The 16,713-nt window shown below is 40.6% G+C and overlaps 1 protein-coding gene across 1 annotated transcript; it reads right to left on the reverse strand.

Annotated features, from left to right (window-relative positions):
• Positions 1-39: 39 nt before the first annotated feature.
• On the reverse strand, positions 40-15,845 carry LOC137091602 (BRD4-interacting chromatin-remodeling complex-associated protein-like). The gene is made up of 14 exons (XM_067456195.1): positions 15,755-15,845; positions 14,344-14,478; positions 13,977-14,022; positions 13,800-13,842; positions 13,477-13,542; positions 11,841-13,283; positions 10,859-11,086; positions 10,469-10,739; positions 9,545-9,666; positions 9,371-9,423; positions 5,334-5,482; positions 5,149-5,243; positions 4,955-5,057; positions 40-4,668 (listed from the first exon to the last, which is right to left on the reverse strand). Exons 3-14 carry the CDS (start codon positions 14,015-14,017, stop codon positions 3,959-3,961), a joined length of 3,324 nt encoding a protein of 1,107 aa, XP_067312296.1. The 5' UTR covers positions 14,018-14,022; positions 14,344-14,478; positions 15,755-15,845; the 3' UTR covers positions 40-3,958.
• Positions 15,846-16,713: the final 868 nt, after the last annotated feature.

Genomic DNA, 16,713 nt, shown 5'->3' on the forward strand with positions numbered 1-16,713 from the left:
CTGCATGACCGCTGTACATAAAACAATCCAACACTCGTACAGGTTTACTGTTTATTACTTAGAAAACCAAGATTTAATAAATAGTCTGTAGAAATGTTTTGGTCACATCAGTGATGTCGGGTCTTAACATCTGATCTAGTGATTCTGGTACAGCAGCTTTAAGGCCTCTTCGATTGTGGCATCAGAACAATCTGTGTGTCAAATGACTGTTTTGGACCAGTGTCAAATATGCTACGTTTCACAGTAAAAGTACACACAAGTTAAACTCCAACAAAATGGGGTGTGTTACAAACATCTCGTCACATTTAGGGCCAGTCACAGCATGTAGTTTGGTGGCCAAGTGTAGTGCATAGCGTTTGTCAGGTAAGCAATACATAAACATTTAAAGACTTTCCTGTCTCATAAAACGTGAACATACAACTTGGGAAAAATATTAGTAATGACATGTACATCAAGTGGCACAACTAACATTTAAAATCCCTTACTATACTACTCCATTATCCAGTTATGAAGTCATCATCGCTGGTGTAACGTGAGCATGACATTGAAGTAGATTGTCAAACATTAACAATAATAGTTAATGTTAACTTAATAGTTTGGAGTACAGACCTTGTATAATTGTGTGTTGTTGAACATCAGTAATCATTTTCAAACAGCTGAATGATTTACAGTGAAGTCCAAAAGAATTTAGTATTTTGATTGAGGCACAACCACATTTTACCAACCATCTGCTACTTATTGCTTTTGCATCTATCTATATATCATCTTGACTTAAGAACACAATAGGAATCGTACAGTTCATTGCAGTGACAGAATAAGGCAGGGTGTCCAATCCTGCACCTGGAGGGCCAACGTCCTGCAGATTTGAGCCTGGACAGGGCAGTGGTCCTCCCAGAACGGGTTTGGACACCGCAGGAATAAGGCATACATTAAATCTGCCATTTGCTCAGTGGAGATCCTGTTATGCTTTACATTTTCAGTCTGTATTATTAAATCTCACTGGTGTTTTCATTAGTTTTGCTGGTGAAATACAGTGTATTTTCTTTGGGGGTAAACAAGCTGGAACAGACATCATTCTGTGTCCTGTCTGAGCATGCAACACATGGGCTGGTTTCAGGCTAGAGTTGATGGCGCACTGAACTCTAGTGGAAAGTTTACTTGACATCAGTACATTGGCTGGTGTTTTCTGAACTTCAGTTCGGACCAAGCACTTTGCCTTGATACATTCTCACATCTGCTGTACAAGGCAGTTTTCACAGGTTAAGGCTGTTGTGCCATTTTAATTCTACATGAACTGTACACCAAGCTGCCTTTTCAAGTGAACTCTGGTTTGGTTCCTTATCAAAATAACCGAACAACGTTAAACAGACCTAAATCCCCATTAGAAGAGAAGTCTTATTACATTCACATCGAAATGGGATATACAGACATTCAAACCATCTCGTCTTAAACTGATAGAAGACTATAAATTACTGAAATGTATCTTCACAAAAAGGTTCCAAAAAACCTTCCCAGATTCTGTTCACTCTATTTACACAATAAATAATAATAGATGGGACTTTCTTCCTCAGGAAAAATGTATAAAATTAGTTTCTGCTGGATGTGGATGGAGATGTACAGGCTATATTGGTTGCACTTTATTTTACAGTACATGTACTTGCAGTGTACTTAGATCAGGGCTTGACATTAACTTTTGCTCACCAGCCACTGTGGCTGATTCCCCAAAGTTACTAGCCACTCAGCATTTCGGCTTTAAATCAAGACCAAAGTCAATTCTATATTCCAAAGCATTATTGAATTACAACACTGAAAAAAAATCATTTTTACTGCTTGTTCAAATAGCTTAATTAGACTTAGCTGAAGCAAATACTATTAGCTATACATTTGTCCTAACTTCATTTGATTGTGTTCAATCAACTTAAATATAAGTCAAATTGAATTTTACTTCATCCGTTTGTGTTGCATTAACTAAAACTGGGCGGCGCTTGTTAGTTTCCAGCATGCTTTGCATATGGCTAAATAAAGAGAGAGAATGTGTTATTTTATATGTAAAAGTGTTATTTTATATGTTTTGAGCAAGATGAGAAAGGGAAAGACTTGATTGTGTTAAATTCTATTATGTTGGAATTATTAGAAGAATTTAAATCACTGGGTTACCATTGTGGAGAAGAATGGAGCATTTGCTTAGGCTGTGGACCTGTTACGGCTTCGCTGAAAAAAGAGATTCTAATTCTTATTTAATTTGCTTAGCATTTAAGATGCTAATGTGTGCTATTGCTAGCTAAAAGTTTGTCAACTATCTAGAGCAGTATTGTAGTTCAGTTGTGAAAGATAAAAATATATAAACTTGAATGCTTGAATCATGTCAGTGAGCCATATAAAATTCACTTTGAGACTACCTAATTGGGTCTCTTAACATGTATTCATTCCATGATTGGTGAAGTTACACCAACAATTTTAACTTAATTCATGTGGGACCGATGGATACAATTAAATAATGTAAATCCAACACACTTTTCTTTAGTGAACAGCTGATATGTGTCTATTCTGCCGAAAAATAGTTTTAGAAGCGTTTCAGATATTTCAGTCTCGATATGTATGTATAGTTTATTACACTCACCTAAAGGATTATTAGGAACACCACACTAATACTGTGTTTGACCCCTTTCGCCTTCAGAACTGCCTTAATTCTACGTGACATTGATTCAACAAGGTGCTGAAAGCATTCTTTAGAAATGTTGGCCCATATTGATAGGATAGCATCTTGCAGTTGATGGAGATTTGTGGGATGCACATCCAGGGCACGAAGCTCCCGTTCCACCAAATCCCAAAGATGCTCTATTGGGTTGAGATCTGGTGACTGTGGCGGCCATTTTAGGACAGTCAACTCATTGTCATGTTCAAGAAACCAGTTTGAAATGATTCAAGCTTTGTGACATGGTGCATTATCCTGCTGGAAGTGGCCATCAGAGGATGGGTACATGGTGGTCATAAAGGGATGGACATGGTCAGAAACAATGCTCAGGTAGCCCGTGAAATTTAAACGATGCCATTTTTCCAACTGTGCAAATTGTAGCCTCTTTTTCCTATTTGTAGTGGAGATGTGAGGTACCCGGTGGGGTCTTCTGCTGTTGTAGCCCATCCGCCTCAAGGTTGTGCGTGTTGTGGCTTCACAAATGCTTTGCTGCATACCTCGGTTGTAACGAGTGGTTATTTCAGTCAAAGTTGCTCTTCTATCAGCTTAAATCAGTCGGTCCATTCTCCTCTGACCTCTAGCATCAACAAGGCATTTTCGCCCACAGGACTGCTGCATACTGGATGTTTTTCCCTTTTCACACCATTCTTTATAAACCCTAGAAATGGTTGTGCATGAAAATCCCAGTAACTGAGCAGATTGTGAAATACTCAGACCGGCCCGTCTGGCACCAACAACCATGCCACGCTCAAAATTGCTTAAATCACCTTTCTTTCCCATTCTGACATTTAGTTTGGAGTTCAGGAGATTGTCTTGACCAGGACCACACCCCTAAAGGCATTGAAGCAATTGCCATGTGATTGGTTGATTAGATAATAGCACTGAAAAATTGAACAGGTGTTCCTAATAATCCTTTAGGCGAGTGTATATCAGATGTCTTTTTAAAAGACTACAATTGAAAAATATATTATGTATAAATTCAACCTGCCAAAGTGCCTATTAGGAGTGACTGCGTTACACACCACTGCTGAAATACAATTCGACACGGGTGTTAATGTCAAGCCCTGTGGGTAATATAATGGTTTAGGGGTAGGTTCAGGTTAAATATCTAGTTATTACCCAGTTAATGTAATTACTGTAATAAATACATAGTATGTACATGGGGAACAGGACTGTAAAATAAAGCGCTACTGCTATTTTCCCAACAAAAGACTGGTGAATCCCGAAGCTTTCTGTTTATCTTGCACTTCCTTCCTCTCCATCTCATAGTTGTCCTTCTAGCATGCTGCTGACTGCCTGATCAAGTGCATGAAGCTGTTGAATCTTATGTTTAACCCCTGCTGCAGAACCCTGCAACCTTTGCAGCTCCAGGATGCTGTCTATAGCACTTTGCAGGTGTTCACAAAGATCCCCATCCTCTACTAGTGCAGGCAAACTTGGAGACTCTGCTGCCGAAGCAACCAGCCTGTTCCTTTTAAGCACTGGAGTGCACGGCTCTGGAAGTAAGCCTTGCACCCTTGAAGCTACATAGTCTGGCATGGTCACAGAATCAGAGTGGTTCTGTGAATCGCTACCTGTCCTAGTTGTTTCCATATCAGGGTTTAATTTCAGCTTGCTTAGTTCATTTTGGTTCTCTTCAGCATTTGATAAAGGAGGCCTGAGGGATTCGTCTTTCCCCTGTAAGGCTCCTCCTTTAGTTAACTGCCCGCTGTAGTTTCGTTTATACCCAGAGATGGCAATTGAGGCATCGCATGCAGAGTTGTGGATGACTTTGCTGGATCCTGACTCATGTTTGATAGTGAGGCGCAGTGCTCCTCTGCTGCTGGAGCGATATGTCTTGAGGCCAGGAGGTCTGTCAGATTGCAAGGTCCACCACGGTGGAGATGAAGGACAATCGGAAAGGCCACTCTGGACAGTCGACACTAGATCATGCTGAGATGAGATCTTAGGCCGTGACATCAGGACGGACTCTGCTAAACCAGCAAAATAATGAAACCTCTTAACATTTCACCATTTCTAGTCAGAGTTTCTCAAATCCGATCCTAGAGGTTCAATGCCCTCCACAGTTCAGCTCCAACTCTAATCAAAGACACCTGAGAAAGCTAATCAAGGTTTTCAGATTGGCTAGAAAATTACAGGTAGATGAGTTTAATTAGGGCAGATTTGAGGAATCCTGCTTTAACAGAATAACATGAGCATCTCAATGAAAAGAAACTAGTAAGAAACATTGGCACACTAAATAATCCTGAGCCTTTATACCTGGATCTCTTCTGGCTCGCCGTCTATCCTCCCCCAGCGAGAGTCTCTCTGACTGGAGAAACAAACGCTCTAGCATCACCATCTCTGCTGATGGGCTCTCCTGCTAAAGAAAGCAATAACAACTCAGATTTGCCACCAATTATATTCCCCAGAAAAACTCAATTAAATCAGCGTTTTAAAATGCCATCTCCTACCAGAGATTCAGCCAGAAGTAGTTGCCTGTACTTGTTTAGCATATCTTTGACTCGATTCAACAGAACAACCGAAAAACATTCAAACTGCTTGTCCACTGCACAAAGATTGACAGATATTTTGTTTACAATGGGGTACAGCAGTTCTGTAATCTTATCAAATTCAAACTTTTTCATAGGAGTCAAACCTGAGATAAAGTCCGCCTGACTGGGTAGGGCTCTAGCACAAGTATGGTAGGGCAGCAAATGTCTGACCGCATCCTCCACTGAAACAAATGGAGCTGAAGTGTTTGGACTGAGAACAGCACTGCGGTCCAAAGATAGCTGCTGTTTGAGCCTGCAAAGAACAAAATGCACACAGAATTTTTTTGTTAACAAGTATTGTTACCATTTTAACAATTATTTATTGATGACTTCCACCATTATTCATTTTGTCTTTCAAACATTTGAATATCTCACTATGGTATCTTGGACAAGGCAAAAAACTGCAGTCTCTCTTACTGCACTGTTAAGTGACTTCTCATCTTTATACAAATTTAGTTAAACTCTCAGCCATTGGAACTCACTGGTTGTCATAATATTACTGAGGTAGATTCCTCTGAATGGGCAATGCTATTTAAACAACATCTGCGTGTTGACTTCAGTGAAGTGGAAGCTGTCCAAGAGACGGTTGGGATGCTTGCACGCCTCCTCTGCAGCATTCCCAATAAGGATGACGGAGAGGCTATCTTTCCCAAACAGACATTCAGGCTAGCTAGTGTTCAGACTGGTGAGACCCTCTTACTGGAGTTTGTAGATGAGCTATTATTCAATGGTCTGCTTCTCTGTGGGACCCTGGTGATTAAAGGTTTTTTTGTTTTTACGATGGTCAGAGACTTCCCTCTAATCCGGTGTTTCTCAACCATGCCAACCATACACATTTCCGAACTCTTCCTAATCAAATGCATCTGATTGAACGCAATGCTGAGTCAGAAAAGTGAGACGAAATGTGTACTGTTGGAGTGCATCCAGGAGCACATTTGGGAAACACTTCCCTAATCTACATCCTAGCAAGCTTATACCCTCACTGTCTGCATGTGTAGTGAAAATCAGATTATTTTGGCCTTCAGTGGTTAATCCGTTGTATGTAAGTAGAAAGGCAATCATTTAGCAGACACATTTATTCAGTGACTTACAGCAAGACTCATGTTTGTATAACCATATACTTCACTGCAAGGATTGAAACGTTAACCTTCGTTTTCAGTCTCGAGCTTTAACCGCTTGACCTTATCCAATCTCCAAATCTGTTTTCTTTCTTAATAGCCTATTTATGCTACTCATAGTCGATATCTCCAATTTGCAAAGAAAAGTGTACAAGCTTCTAATGAAGCTATTTGGACTCAGCATTGCACTCTATTATCAAAGATATTATAAAAGCAGCTCTAACCATACTGATACATCACAGTCTCAGAATATCTGCATACACAAATTACTTTAGACAAACTACTTTTGAGAGTAAAGAACAAAAAGTAGTTCTTCAAACTGTTCTAAAAACAGAGATTTGTTTTTAGCCCTAAAAAACACTGACACACGTTCTCTCTGGGGCAAGGGTATCGAATTCAGCTTCTGACGAGCAACTGTCCGGCAGAGTTTAGTTCCCAACCTGCTTCAACAGAACTACCTGTAGTTTTCAAGTAATCCTGAGGGACTTGATCAGTCGACTCAGGTGTATTTAGTTTTGGTTGAAGCTAAAATAATCAGGACTGTGGCCCTCCTGGAACTGAATTTGGCACCGCTGCTCTAGGGGAAACATTTTGTATAGGGATTGGAAACTCTCACAAGGCAAATCAGATTTGGGGAAGATAATACTACTAATCTTACTCCTGGAGGGCCACTGTCACTGTTGACTTGAGTTTATGTCAAGGCAAGTCACCTTTAATTATTTATATAGCGCTTTTTACAATTCAGATCGTTTCAAAGCAGCTTCACAGTGATAGGAAAATAATGCAACAGATTTTAATTTGGCTGTACAGCCGCTCTGGAGAAAACAGTAATGTCATCCAGCTCAGTTGAATTATCATATAGTATAAATGCAGGCAGATCAGTAATGTAGGTGAATATTTAGTGTCCCCAGCTAAGCAAGCCAAACACCAGAGGCAAAAGAGGCAATGGTGGCAAGGAACCAAAACTTCATCAGGTGACAGAATAAAGAAAATAGCATTGGGAGAAACCAGGCTCAGTCGGGGTGCTATTTCTCCTCAGGTCAACGAATAAACAGTGTATGATTACAATTCAGGCAAACATTACAGGTCAGATCACATCAGAACATACAGAATATTTATCCAGTTCCATCCTGTTGAAGATCGGAGTCATCACGCAGGAGACGGGTTTGTTGAGGATCAGTTTGTCCACCCCAATTAAACATCTTAACCAAATTAAAGTATACTTTAGTATTACTTGAAACTTCCAAGCAGGTATTCTGGGACAAGTTGAAGCTAAACTCTGCAGGGTATTGGCCCTCCAGGACCAGAATTGGACACCCCTGTCCAAGTCTCATATGCAACCATGTATTGTCCACTGCTCACCTACCAGGCAGAAATCAAAGTGCCTTTTGTGCAGGGAAAGAGGCTTTCTGGAAAATCCCTGATCTAAGGTACATTTTCTTTCTTTAAAATGTATTGTCTTTTATTTCCCAATCAACTAGTCTGACTAACAGAGTTCCTGTGATTTCATATCTAGTTTTCAGTGGGCCTTGGATCTCTTTCCACCTCAAGAATAGCCAATTTGTACAAGAGTGCTTATGTGCAAGATATTCTTGCTAAAGTCCCGCAACGGGTTGGGTACCTGCATAAAAGTGGCTAAAACGGGTGGATTGTGACATTTATCAAATTCACGGGCGGGGATGCGGGCGGATAATTAACTCTGTGTGGGCGGGTAGTAGCGTGGATGAAAAATATGTGCAATATTTCTGTGGTGAGGTGGACGAGCGAGAGAGCGAGCGAGACCGGGGCGTGATTGTGAATGAGTGTCCCCTGCGAGCCACACCGGTCTCAAAACCTCTGAGGGAGCTCGAGGAATATAAGGACGAGCGACGCCATTAAAGGATGAGAGATCACCAGACCTGGATTTGAAGTTAAGTTGTGTTTACGTTTTATTATGTGTGTGCGCGTGGCTGTTGTCCGTGAGAGGCTGCCCACGTTACTTTCGTTTTGTTTGGTTAAAGTCTTTTAAATGTTTGCCGGTTCCCACCTCCTTCTTCCCCCCGCGAACATACTATATTACAATTTCTATGTCCAAATTACCATTACACATACGCAACAACGATATGCCATTTGACCATCACGTCACCACCACTGTGACATTGAAACTTTTGTTGATGCCTCTCGTAGCCCAGATGGAGTGAGCGTGCAGGAGTATCTATGGATGAAGTAAAAGTAAAGTTGGTGAGTGGAGTATATGAAATTGTTGACAACGAGTCTTTAAAGGCAGAGCCTGTTTCATTTGCCCATTCATAGCGCTGTTGATGTTAAGAGAGGTGCAAGATAAAAAATAAAGCATTTTAATTGGAATGATTTTAGCGTGTGTGATTTATCGCGGGCACGGGTCGGGTAACGGGCCAAATATGAATGGGTCTGGGCGGGTTCGGATTTAATTTTGATATTTCACGGGTCACGGGTCGGCTCTGGTGCTGAACCTTGCAGGTACGGGCGGGGGCGGGTCTCCAAAAATGGACCCTTGCAGGACTCTGATTCTTGCGCTGTTACCAGCATGACAACTCTTCACATATATACCACAATCTACCTTCCACTGGCACACGGTTCTCATTATCAGTTCCTAAAGACGTCAGATAAAATGACACTACAGCTTGAGTCAGCATTAAAAGCAGGAATCATCTTTATATTGTGAGATACCAAATTAATGTTTAAAAGCTAACTTTAGGTTACTTGCATAACCCTAGTTTTATGGTATGGACAGAGTATGGTATCTGTCTTGAGTTGTCATATTTCTGGAATGTACTTTTAAAGCAGTACAGCAGTTCACACAGGGCTCCTGTGATTGCTGAGATTGCTCGGTCTTCTGACAGATATGCCATTACTGATTCAATGGTCTTTCACCTCTTCCATAGTGAGATACCTCACTCAGTTTTCAGAGAACTGGAGTTATGCAAGTAACCTTGCGTATTTTCGAATCCATACTGATATCTACATATAATTAAAATGCTATTGAGCAAATGTTTTTTACTTACATGTGTTGCCTGTTTGCTAGTGTCAGTGTTTCCTCTTTCACACTGCTTGGTGTCTGTGACATAAAAAGGGATATTAATAACATAATACTTTCCTAAATACTTTTAAATAACATATCTTCCTGAAAGACTGTTCTCCCTGAAAGACACATTTATTTATTATATTTGCACATTGACCTTCTTCTGAAGTGCTGAGTAGGTCTCTTTGTCCTGGGAATGCAGGTGTGCCATCTCCCGTAAATCATGCTGGTCCAAAGAGATTATCCCACTGTTGTTCCTTGCATAAGGGACTGTGAGCTCTGATCAGGAAGAGGTATCAAATATAATGATAGGATTATTAGAACAAAAATGTGTTTGTTATAAAGAATATGTTTCTAACAATGGTTCTTTATTTCTACTTTCACAGCTACAGCAATAGGATTGATTTTCATATATCCAATATTCACGTACTGTAGCAGGACCAAAGTCAGGGTCAAGCCATGCTGTAACTTTCCACCACTATGCCCCCGATAACAACAGATTCAGACTAATATCGCTGAAGTTCGTCAATCTTCCCTCAACCCGGAAGAACCTAATGGCAACTTCAGCACCATCAAACTATTGCACCATCAAGACTTTTCTCCGAACAGGATCCAGACACTCATTCAACAGCTAAGGCAAAGCAAGTGTCATACACTAAACTAACTAAACAGAGGTTTAGCGTAAGATGTATTCTTCTTGTTACCAGCATGCTTTAAATTAAGAAACTGATGGTTTTGGTCAGGTGGCTAACTAACTTAAGTGTACATAGTTTCATTCCCCAGTTTTTTCAATCACTTTCACTTTTGTTTCACTTTGTGTGTGTATGTTTGTTTAGACTAGTTATGTGTTCATGCTATTCTTAAATTAAAACTTTTGTGCACATTCACATGAGTGTTGATTCCGTGGTCACTGCTTGCTCTCAGGTTTCCTCTAAGCTCAGGTAACACATGAATTAGATAAACTGCTGCTGATAAATTAACAACTTTTCTGAGGAAAGGGAAGGGCTCTTACTCTTTACAGGCCCCTCCTGGCACTTGGGTTCATTACCAAGAGCAGTCGAGATGGTGGGATCCAGCTCACCTGAGGCCGTGGTTGTTGAGCCCATCATGGAGTCTGTGCTTGTGGTCTTTACAGTGCACTGGCCAATAGGAGTTTGCTGTTGAAAGTCACTGTGGTCTGAGCCGTGGTGCACTGACAAAGGAATCTCTTTACTCTCACACAGTGCAGAGAAAATCTCAGATGCCATCAAAGGTGTAAGTGAATCCTCAGTTTCTCCTGTGGCAGTAGAGACGTCGTTGTCCATTTGCACAAACAGAGTTGCAGCTAAGATCTCTGACGGTTTAAGTGGATACTGCAGGGAAAGACGTATATTCAAAATACTTTCCTAATACTATTGCATTTTCATTTCTGTCTTTGAATGCAATTGCACAAAATGCTTGAGAACATATGACAGAGCACAATTTAATGTACCTGTTGGGGAAGATGCATTGATGCCTGATTGTGATGCAATGGATTATGCTCTCCTTCAGTAAATTGCTGCTCTTCTGTTTGGGTGATCAGTTGTGGGGATAATGGCAAAACTGGCTCAGGGGTACAACTAACATCTGCTGATGACTGTAGTAGAGTTGATACTGGAGAGGGGTGATGAATCTCCACAATGGGTGCTTCCACTGAAGCTTGAGGAAGCAATCTGCTTTCCTACCAAATCAAGTTAAATAAAACCAGTGAACAAATGTATTGAGCCCCAAACCCATTGGAATACAACCATGATTTCAAAATGCAATTATAGCGTTTAAATTATTGTTAAATTATTTACATTTTGACAACATAAAGACCATTCTTAAAGGAAAATGAACATAGGGGTAATATGGCTTGAATGGTTGAGACTGTTTTCCAAGATGGCTACTGTCTGTATACACGTAATGGACTGTGTTTATAAAGTATCTTTTTTTAAACTGTTTGTACACTTACAAAGTTTTTAATGCTTCGGTTTGCATGTAGGGACCCTCATTATGCTACCGTGTTAGTGTGAGACTATTTTGAGCCTTGTTAGTGGTGTTAACTAGAGATTTAATTTTACCACCCTGTGTCTACTGTGTGCCCCATAGACTAGTGTTATAAGCTAATCTGTTTTTAAAGATAAAACTCTTTACATTCGATTTTCATGAAAACGCATCCCAGAGAACGATCTACTCGGTAACCATCTGTTAATTACCCCTAGGTTCATTTCTCACCGGAGTTGTCCTTTAACTAGAGATTTTACTTACTATATACCCCATATACTAGCGTTATAAGCTAATCTGTTTTTAGAGATAAAATTCTTTACATTCGATTTTCATTAAAACGCATCCCATCGTTTTCGGTAACCATCTGTTAATTACCCCTAGGTTCATTTTTCACCAGATTTGTCCTTTGACATTGTTACATCCGAAAGTGACACAAATGAACTCACTTGAAGGGGTTTGTTGACTTTCTCCTCATCTTCTGTTGTTTTCTCAGGCAAGAGAAGCACTGAATGCTGCGTAAGACTCACCTTCTCCTCAGGTCCCCCAACCAGAGCTCTTTGTGCTGGAAGCAGACTTTGTATCACTAACTGACCATTCACTTTTGGTGTGGTGGTCATATCAGGAACGAGCATACTAGCATTATTAATCAATCTGATCTGGTTTCCGACCGTGTTTTGAACACCAGCATCATGCTGCCCCTGCACTTGAGGTGCATAGGTCCCTGCTAGCTGTGTTGGCATCTGGAAGACTGTGGGAGGTGTTGGCCGAATTGGTAAAGCTCCTTCTAGAAGAGCCCCATGTTTGAGGGTGAGTTGTCCAGTTGGGGAGGTAAAAATAGGACTGAAGTTAATTTGCCTTGGCTGTATAGTCACAATTTGAGAACTATCAACATTAGGTTTGCTTGGTGTACTAAAAAGACACCTTGAAATGCTGGTAGACTGGGTTGTAGTTGCAAGTGTTTGGCTGGGCAGAAAGAATTGTCTCTGACCCTGAAAAGGATCTTGGGGTTGAATGACAATGGGGCCTCCCTGACCAACCAAATTAAAGCTAACAGGTTTGCTAACACTTGGTGCGGACTGTGTTTGCAAGCACTGCTTTGAGCCAACAGGAGGGGATAACAAGACACTCTGTGTCGTATTTGCTGAGATGAAGGCAAATCCTGACAACGGTTTCTGTCCGGATGGCCTGGGACTGATCTGTACAAGCCTGGGATGGATGTTGACAGGTAACCTAGGCTGAATGGGAAGAGGTGTTTTTTGTAACATGACCACCGATGGAGTCATTGTTCTAATGGTGGAGGACAACATCTGGCAGCTTGTGAGGCTTGGCAGGGTCTTTTGGGTAATCATGCTGGTGCTTTGTGCTGAATTAATAGAAAATGATGCCTCGAGTGGGGGTGTGGGGAAGACATTTCCAGGAAGAAGACTCATTAACTGAGTTCCTGGAGGCTTGAGTGAGGGGCAGCCTGGACCAACAGCTAATAAAGATGGCTGAGGAGGCTCCACTGCTGTTTGTGTGTCCTTTGGTACAGAGATCAAGCCAGGCATGGTCAATGGTTTGGAGATATATGGTGTTGCAGGCAAAGGAAGGGACAAACCAAGCTGGAGAGTTTCTGCTGTCTGGGCAAGTCCTGCTTCTAATGCAAGAGTGTCCTCAGTGATGTCTGCCTCTTGGAGACTCTGCTGGAGAATGTCACAGATCTCTTCTGACTCTTTCTGTTGATCCACCAAGTGGAAATTGGGATCTTCTGGTGCCTCTTGTGGACCTTCACTTCCCAGTGATGATACTGGTGATGACAGCAGCGCCTCATCCAGAAAGGACAGATCTACACAGCCAGAGACAGGAGTGTCCTGAGAACTTCCATCATCTGCTAACAGAGATGCAGGACTCTGCAGAATAAAAGGTCACAATTACATAAAAAGTTTGCTGGGAACACACTTTTTTTTTAATTTATTTTTTTATTTAGCATATCCATTCTTTTAATGCTAAAAGGTGGGTTTTGTTAGACAGACGGACATGCAGTACTGAATTCTGGGAGGTCCCCATGCTCCCTCTTCCATAGGGAGAGATGTCTAGACTTACTGGAGTGTCTGTGAAGAGTGATGGCTCTCCAGAGGATGAATTAATAAGTAAGTCTCCACTTGGCAGCTGTTTGAACAGAAGGAAGGAGGCACAGTTAATTGCATGGGGTATGTTTTTTAGACCTCGTATTTGCAAAAAATGTAAACAACCAGAGTTTCTCCTGCTAAGCTCTTCACGTAAGATCTCCTAACATATAACATTATAAGTGTGGAAAGGTTCCAAAATTACCACAACTGAAATAAGTTTTAGAGAAAGTACTGTAACAGGTAGTCTAAAAATAACTTCAATTTCAGCCACACAGTAATATTATAATCTCTTCATACCTCATTTGTCCCATGAAGAAAATCATTCAGGGCTTGAGGGTCACTGTTTCAAAGCAAAACATTTAATAGTTAACATGCGCAAACTATCTTGCAAATCTTCCGATGTGGATGTTTTTATTTTTTATAAAATACATACAAACTGAGAAATATTTATTTATTGGATGTAACCGCACTTACCACAAAACATCAAGTAAACAAGTACCATTTTCATCCTCCATTTCAACTAATTAAGAGGAAAAGTGGGTGGGAATTAAAAAACTATAAGAAAATGTTGAACAAAATAAATTATGTATGGATAAAATATGCATGCATCACTTGATATAGTAAATATATGTCAGTATTGTGTTCATATAAAACTTAACTATAACAATGAACTCAAATAACAAATTCACTTTTATGTATATGCAATTTTATATATATATATATGCTATTTTAGATTTTTTTAAGAATGTAAATATCTAGTAAATCTCTACTTGTATAATGTATTAAATGAAATAAAAGTATGTGATTATGAAGTAATCTTGGTTTTGTGAAGTAATCTAACCTTTTATTATAGTGGCTCCATCCAGAGCAGGGAGAAAGAGTTTGTGGGCACTTCATTGACTGGATTTCAGGGACTGGCTGTGAGAAAACCAGGCATTTGGACTGCTTCTCAGCTGAGACATTGAGTCGTCGGGATCTGGGAAAGTAAACATGCGGAGTACAGAATGCTATTCAATAGTCCTTGCAATGCTATGGATGCTGAAAACGTAATGGCCTGACAGAAAACTGTCAAATGAAATCACTGCTCTGTACTTTTTTGGTCAAATATAGCCTAGAAAATCTAAATTAACCTACTAGGTTTTGTTCACTTATTGAATATATTAAGGTCAGATTAGAGTAATTTGTACAAACTGGTTCTTTTTTAAGTAATTAACAATGTTAAACATAAATTTTAACTATGAATAAAATTTGGCTGATTGAAAAGATTAAAGCCGTAGGGATGTACTATATATTGTCCTCCATATCGGTATCGGTTGATGTAGCCTATATTAATTTTTAATGTTCCCGTTATCAGCCCGATAAAAAAAAAAAAGCCTGATATATTAAAGCCGATAAATTATGTATTATTTCCTTTAGCTTAGACACTTCAGATGTGCTCTGTCGATGGTTTTGAATTGCTTGAAATATGATAGGAATCCCTTCAGAAAAGGAAAATACAGTTAAGTGCAAGTCTGTCATATAGCCTACATAACATTTTAATGAGAAGAACAACATTATATCATTGGGACATGGTGAGACTTTATAAGCTTTATAAATTTGTAATGTCTCAAATAAAATGTCAGATTTATTATACATGTCACATGGATGAACCGCATGCCTTCGCATGTTTAGTATCCGTTTATTTGCTTCGGTCGAAACATATCTAGTTAGAAATCCCTCTCTCTCTCTCTCTCTCTCTCTCTCTCTCTCTCTCTCTCTCTCTCTCTCTCTCTCTCTCTCTCTCTCTCTCTCTCTCTCTCTCTCTCTCTCTCTCTCGCTCTCTCTCTCTCTCTCTCTCTCTCTCTCTCTCTCTCTCTGGACTTTCAGCGAAGGTCCAGGCACCTAGATCTCCTCCAAATACACTTTTGTCTAATTTTTCTTTACCTACATCCGCATTTCATTATCGCAGCACACACGGACACTTAATATGAGATGTTAGACATGACAGCTTTATGAGTTGTTTAAGCAATGACTCCAACATTATCCGTTCATCATGCCCCCAAAACCAGAGCAATTCTTGGTGTTTGCGTCTCAGAGTAAGAAGGACACACTTGAGGTTTAAAGGGATGCTGCTGAAGACGGTGACGCGGACACAAAAGCTCTTCGTGTAAACACAGCTGCATACGCATCCCATCATCACGTCTTGTGCCGCGCTATAACGCCCGTATTCTAATGCGGCATTTCACAGAGGAGGAAGAAGGAGAGGAACTCACCAGCGTCTTTGTGCTTTATTATTGTCCTTTCAGACGGGCCTGTGCGCCATCCATCCTTACACACATGCTCAAAGAGGAGGGGGAGACGGGCACGTGCGGGTGGGTGACAAACACAGAGGTGGAAGACAGAAGGCGCGCGGGCGCGCGCGCGTGTTGATTGAACGAACTTCACTGGAACGCGCGTCTCTTTACACACATCACATGCACACATGCTTTGGGGCATTTTCACGCACTGCACATAATTCTAGTGATTTTGACTTTGCCAGATCTTGTTCTGAGATATGCTTCAGAGACGGATGAAATGTCCAAGTGACAGCAGTGTGCAAGGGCTAAATGTCAATTTATAATATATAACATAAAATCATTTATAATAATTAAATATCATTTATAATTAAATAATTTATATAATTATATATAGGTGAGGCGAATAACACTGATTATCTCTTCATCACAGCACCTGTTAGTGGGTGGGATATATTAGACAGCAAGTGAACAGTTTGTGTTGATGTCGATGTGTTAGAAGCAGGAAAAATGGGCAAGCGCCTGAGCATCAGATCTGGACCATGGAGCAATGGAAGAAGGTGGCCTGGTCTTTTACACCGGTGCATGTGCGTCTCTTACCTGGGGAACACATGGCCCCAGGATGCACTATGGGAAGAAGGCCAGCCAGCGGAGGCAGTGTGATGCTTTGGGCAATGTTCTGCTGGGAAACTTTGGGTCCTGCCATCCATATGCTTATACCTAAGCATAATTTAACTTACAGAACTTAAAGGATCTGCTGCTAACATATTGGTGCCAGATACCCCAGCACACCTTCAGGGGTCTTCAGGAGCCCATGCCTCGATGGGTCAGGGCTGATTTGGCAGCAAAAGTGGGACCAACACAATAATAGAGAAATAATGTTATTCTGTTTGTGTATATTCTCTAGCTGTAGTTGTTTAGTGTTGAAACTGTGCATG

Source organism: Pseudorasbora parva, chromosome 10, assembly GCF_024679245.1.
Source record: "Pseudorasbora parva isolate DD20220531a chromosome 10, ASM2467924v1, whole genome shotgun sequence".
In the NCBI taxonomy this organism is placed as follows: domain Eukaryota; kingdom Metazoa; phylum Chordata; class Actinopteri; order Cypriniformes; family Gobionidae; genus Pseudorasbora; species Pseudorasbora parva.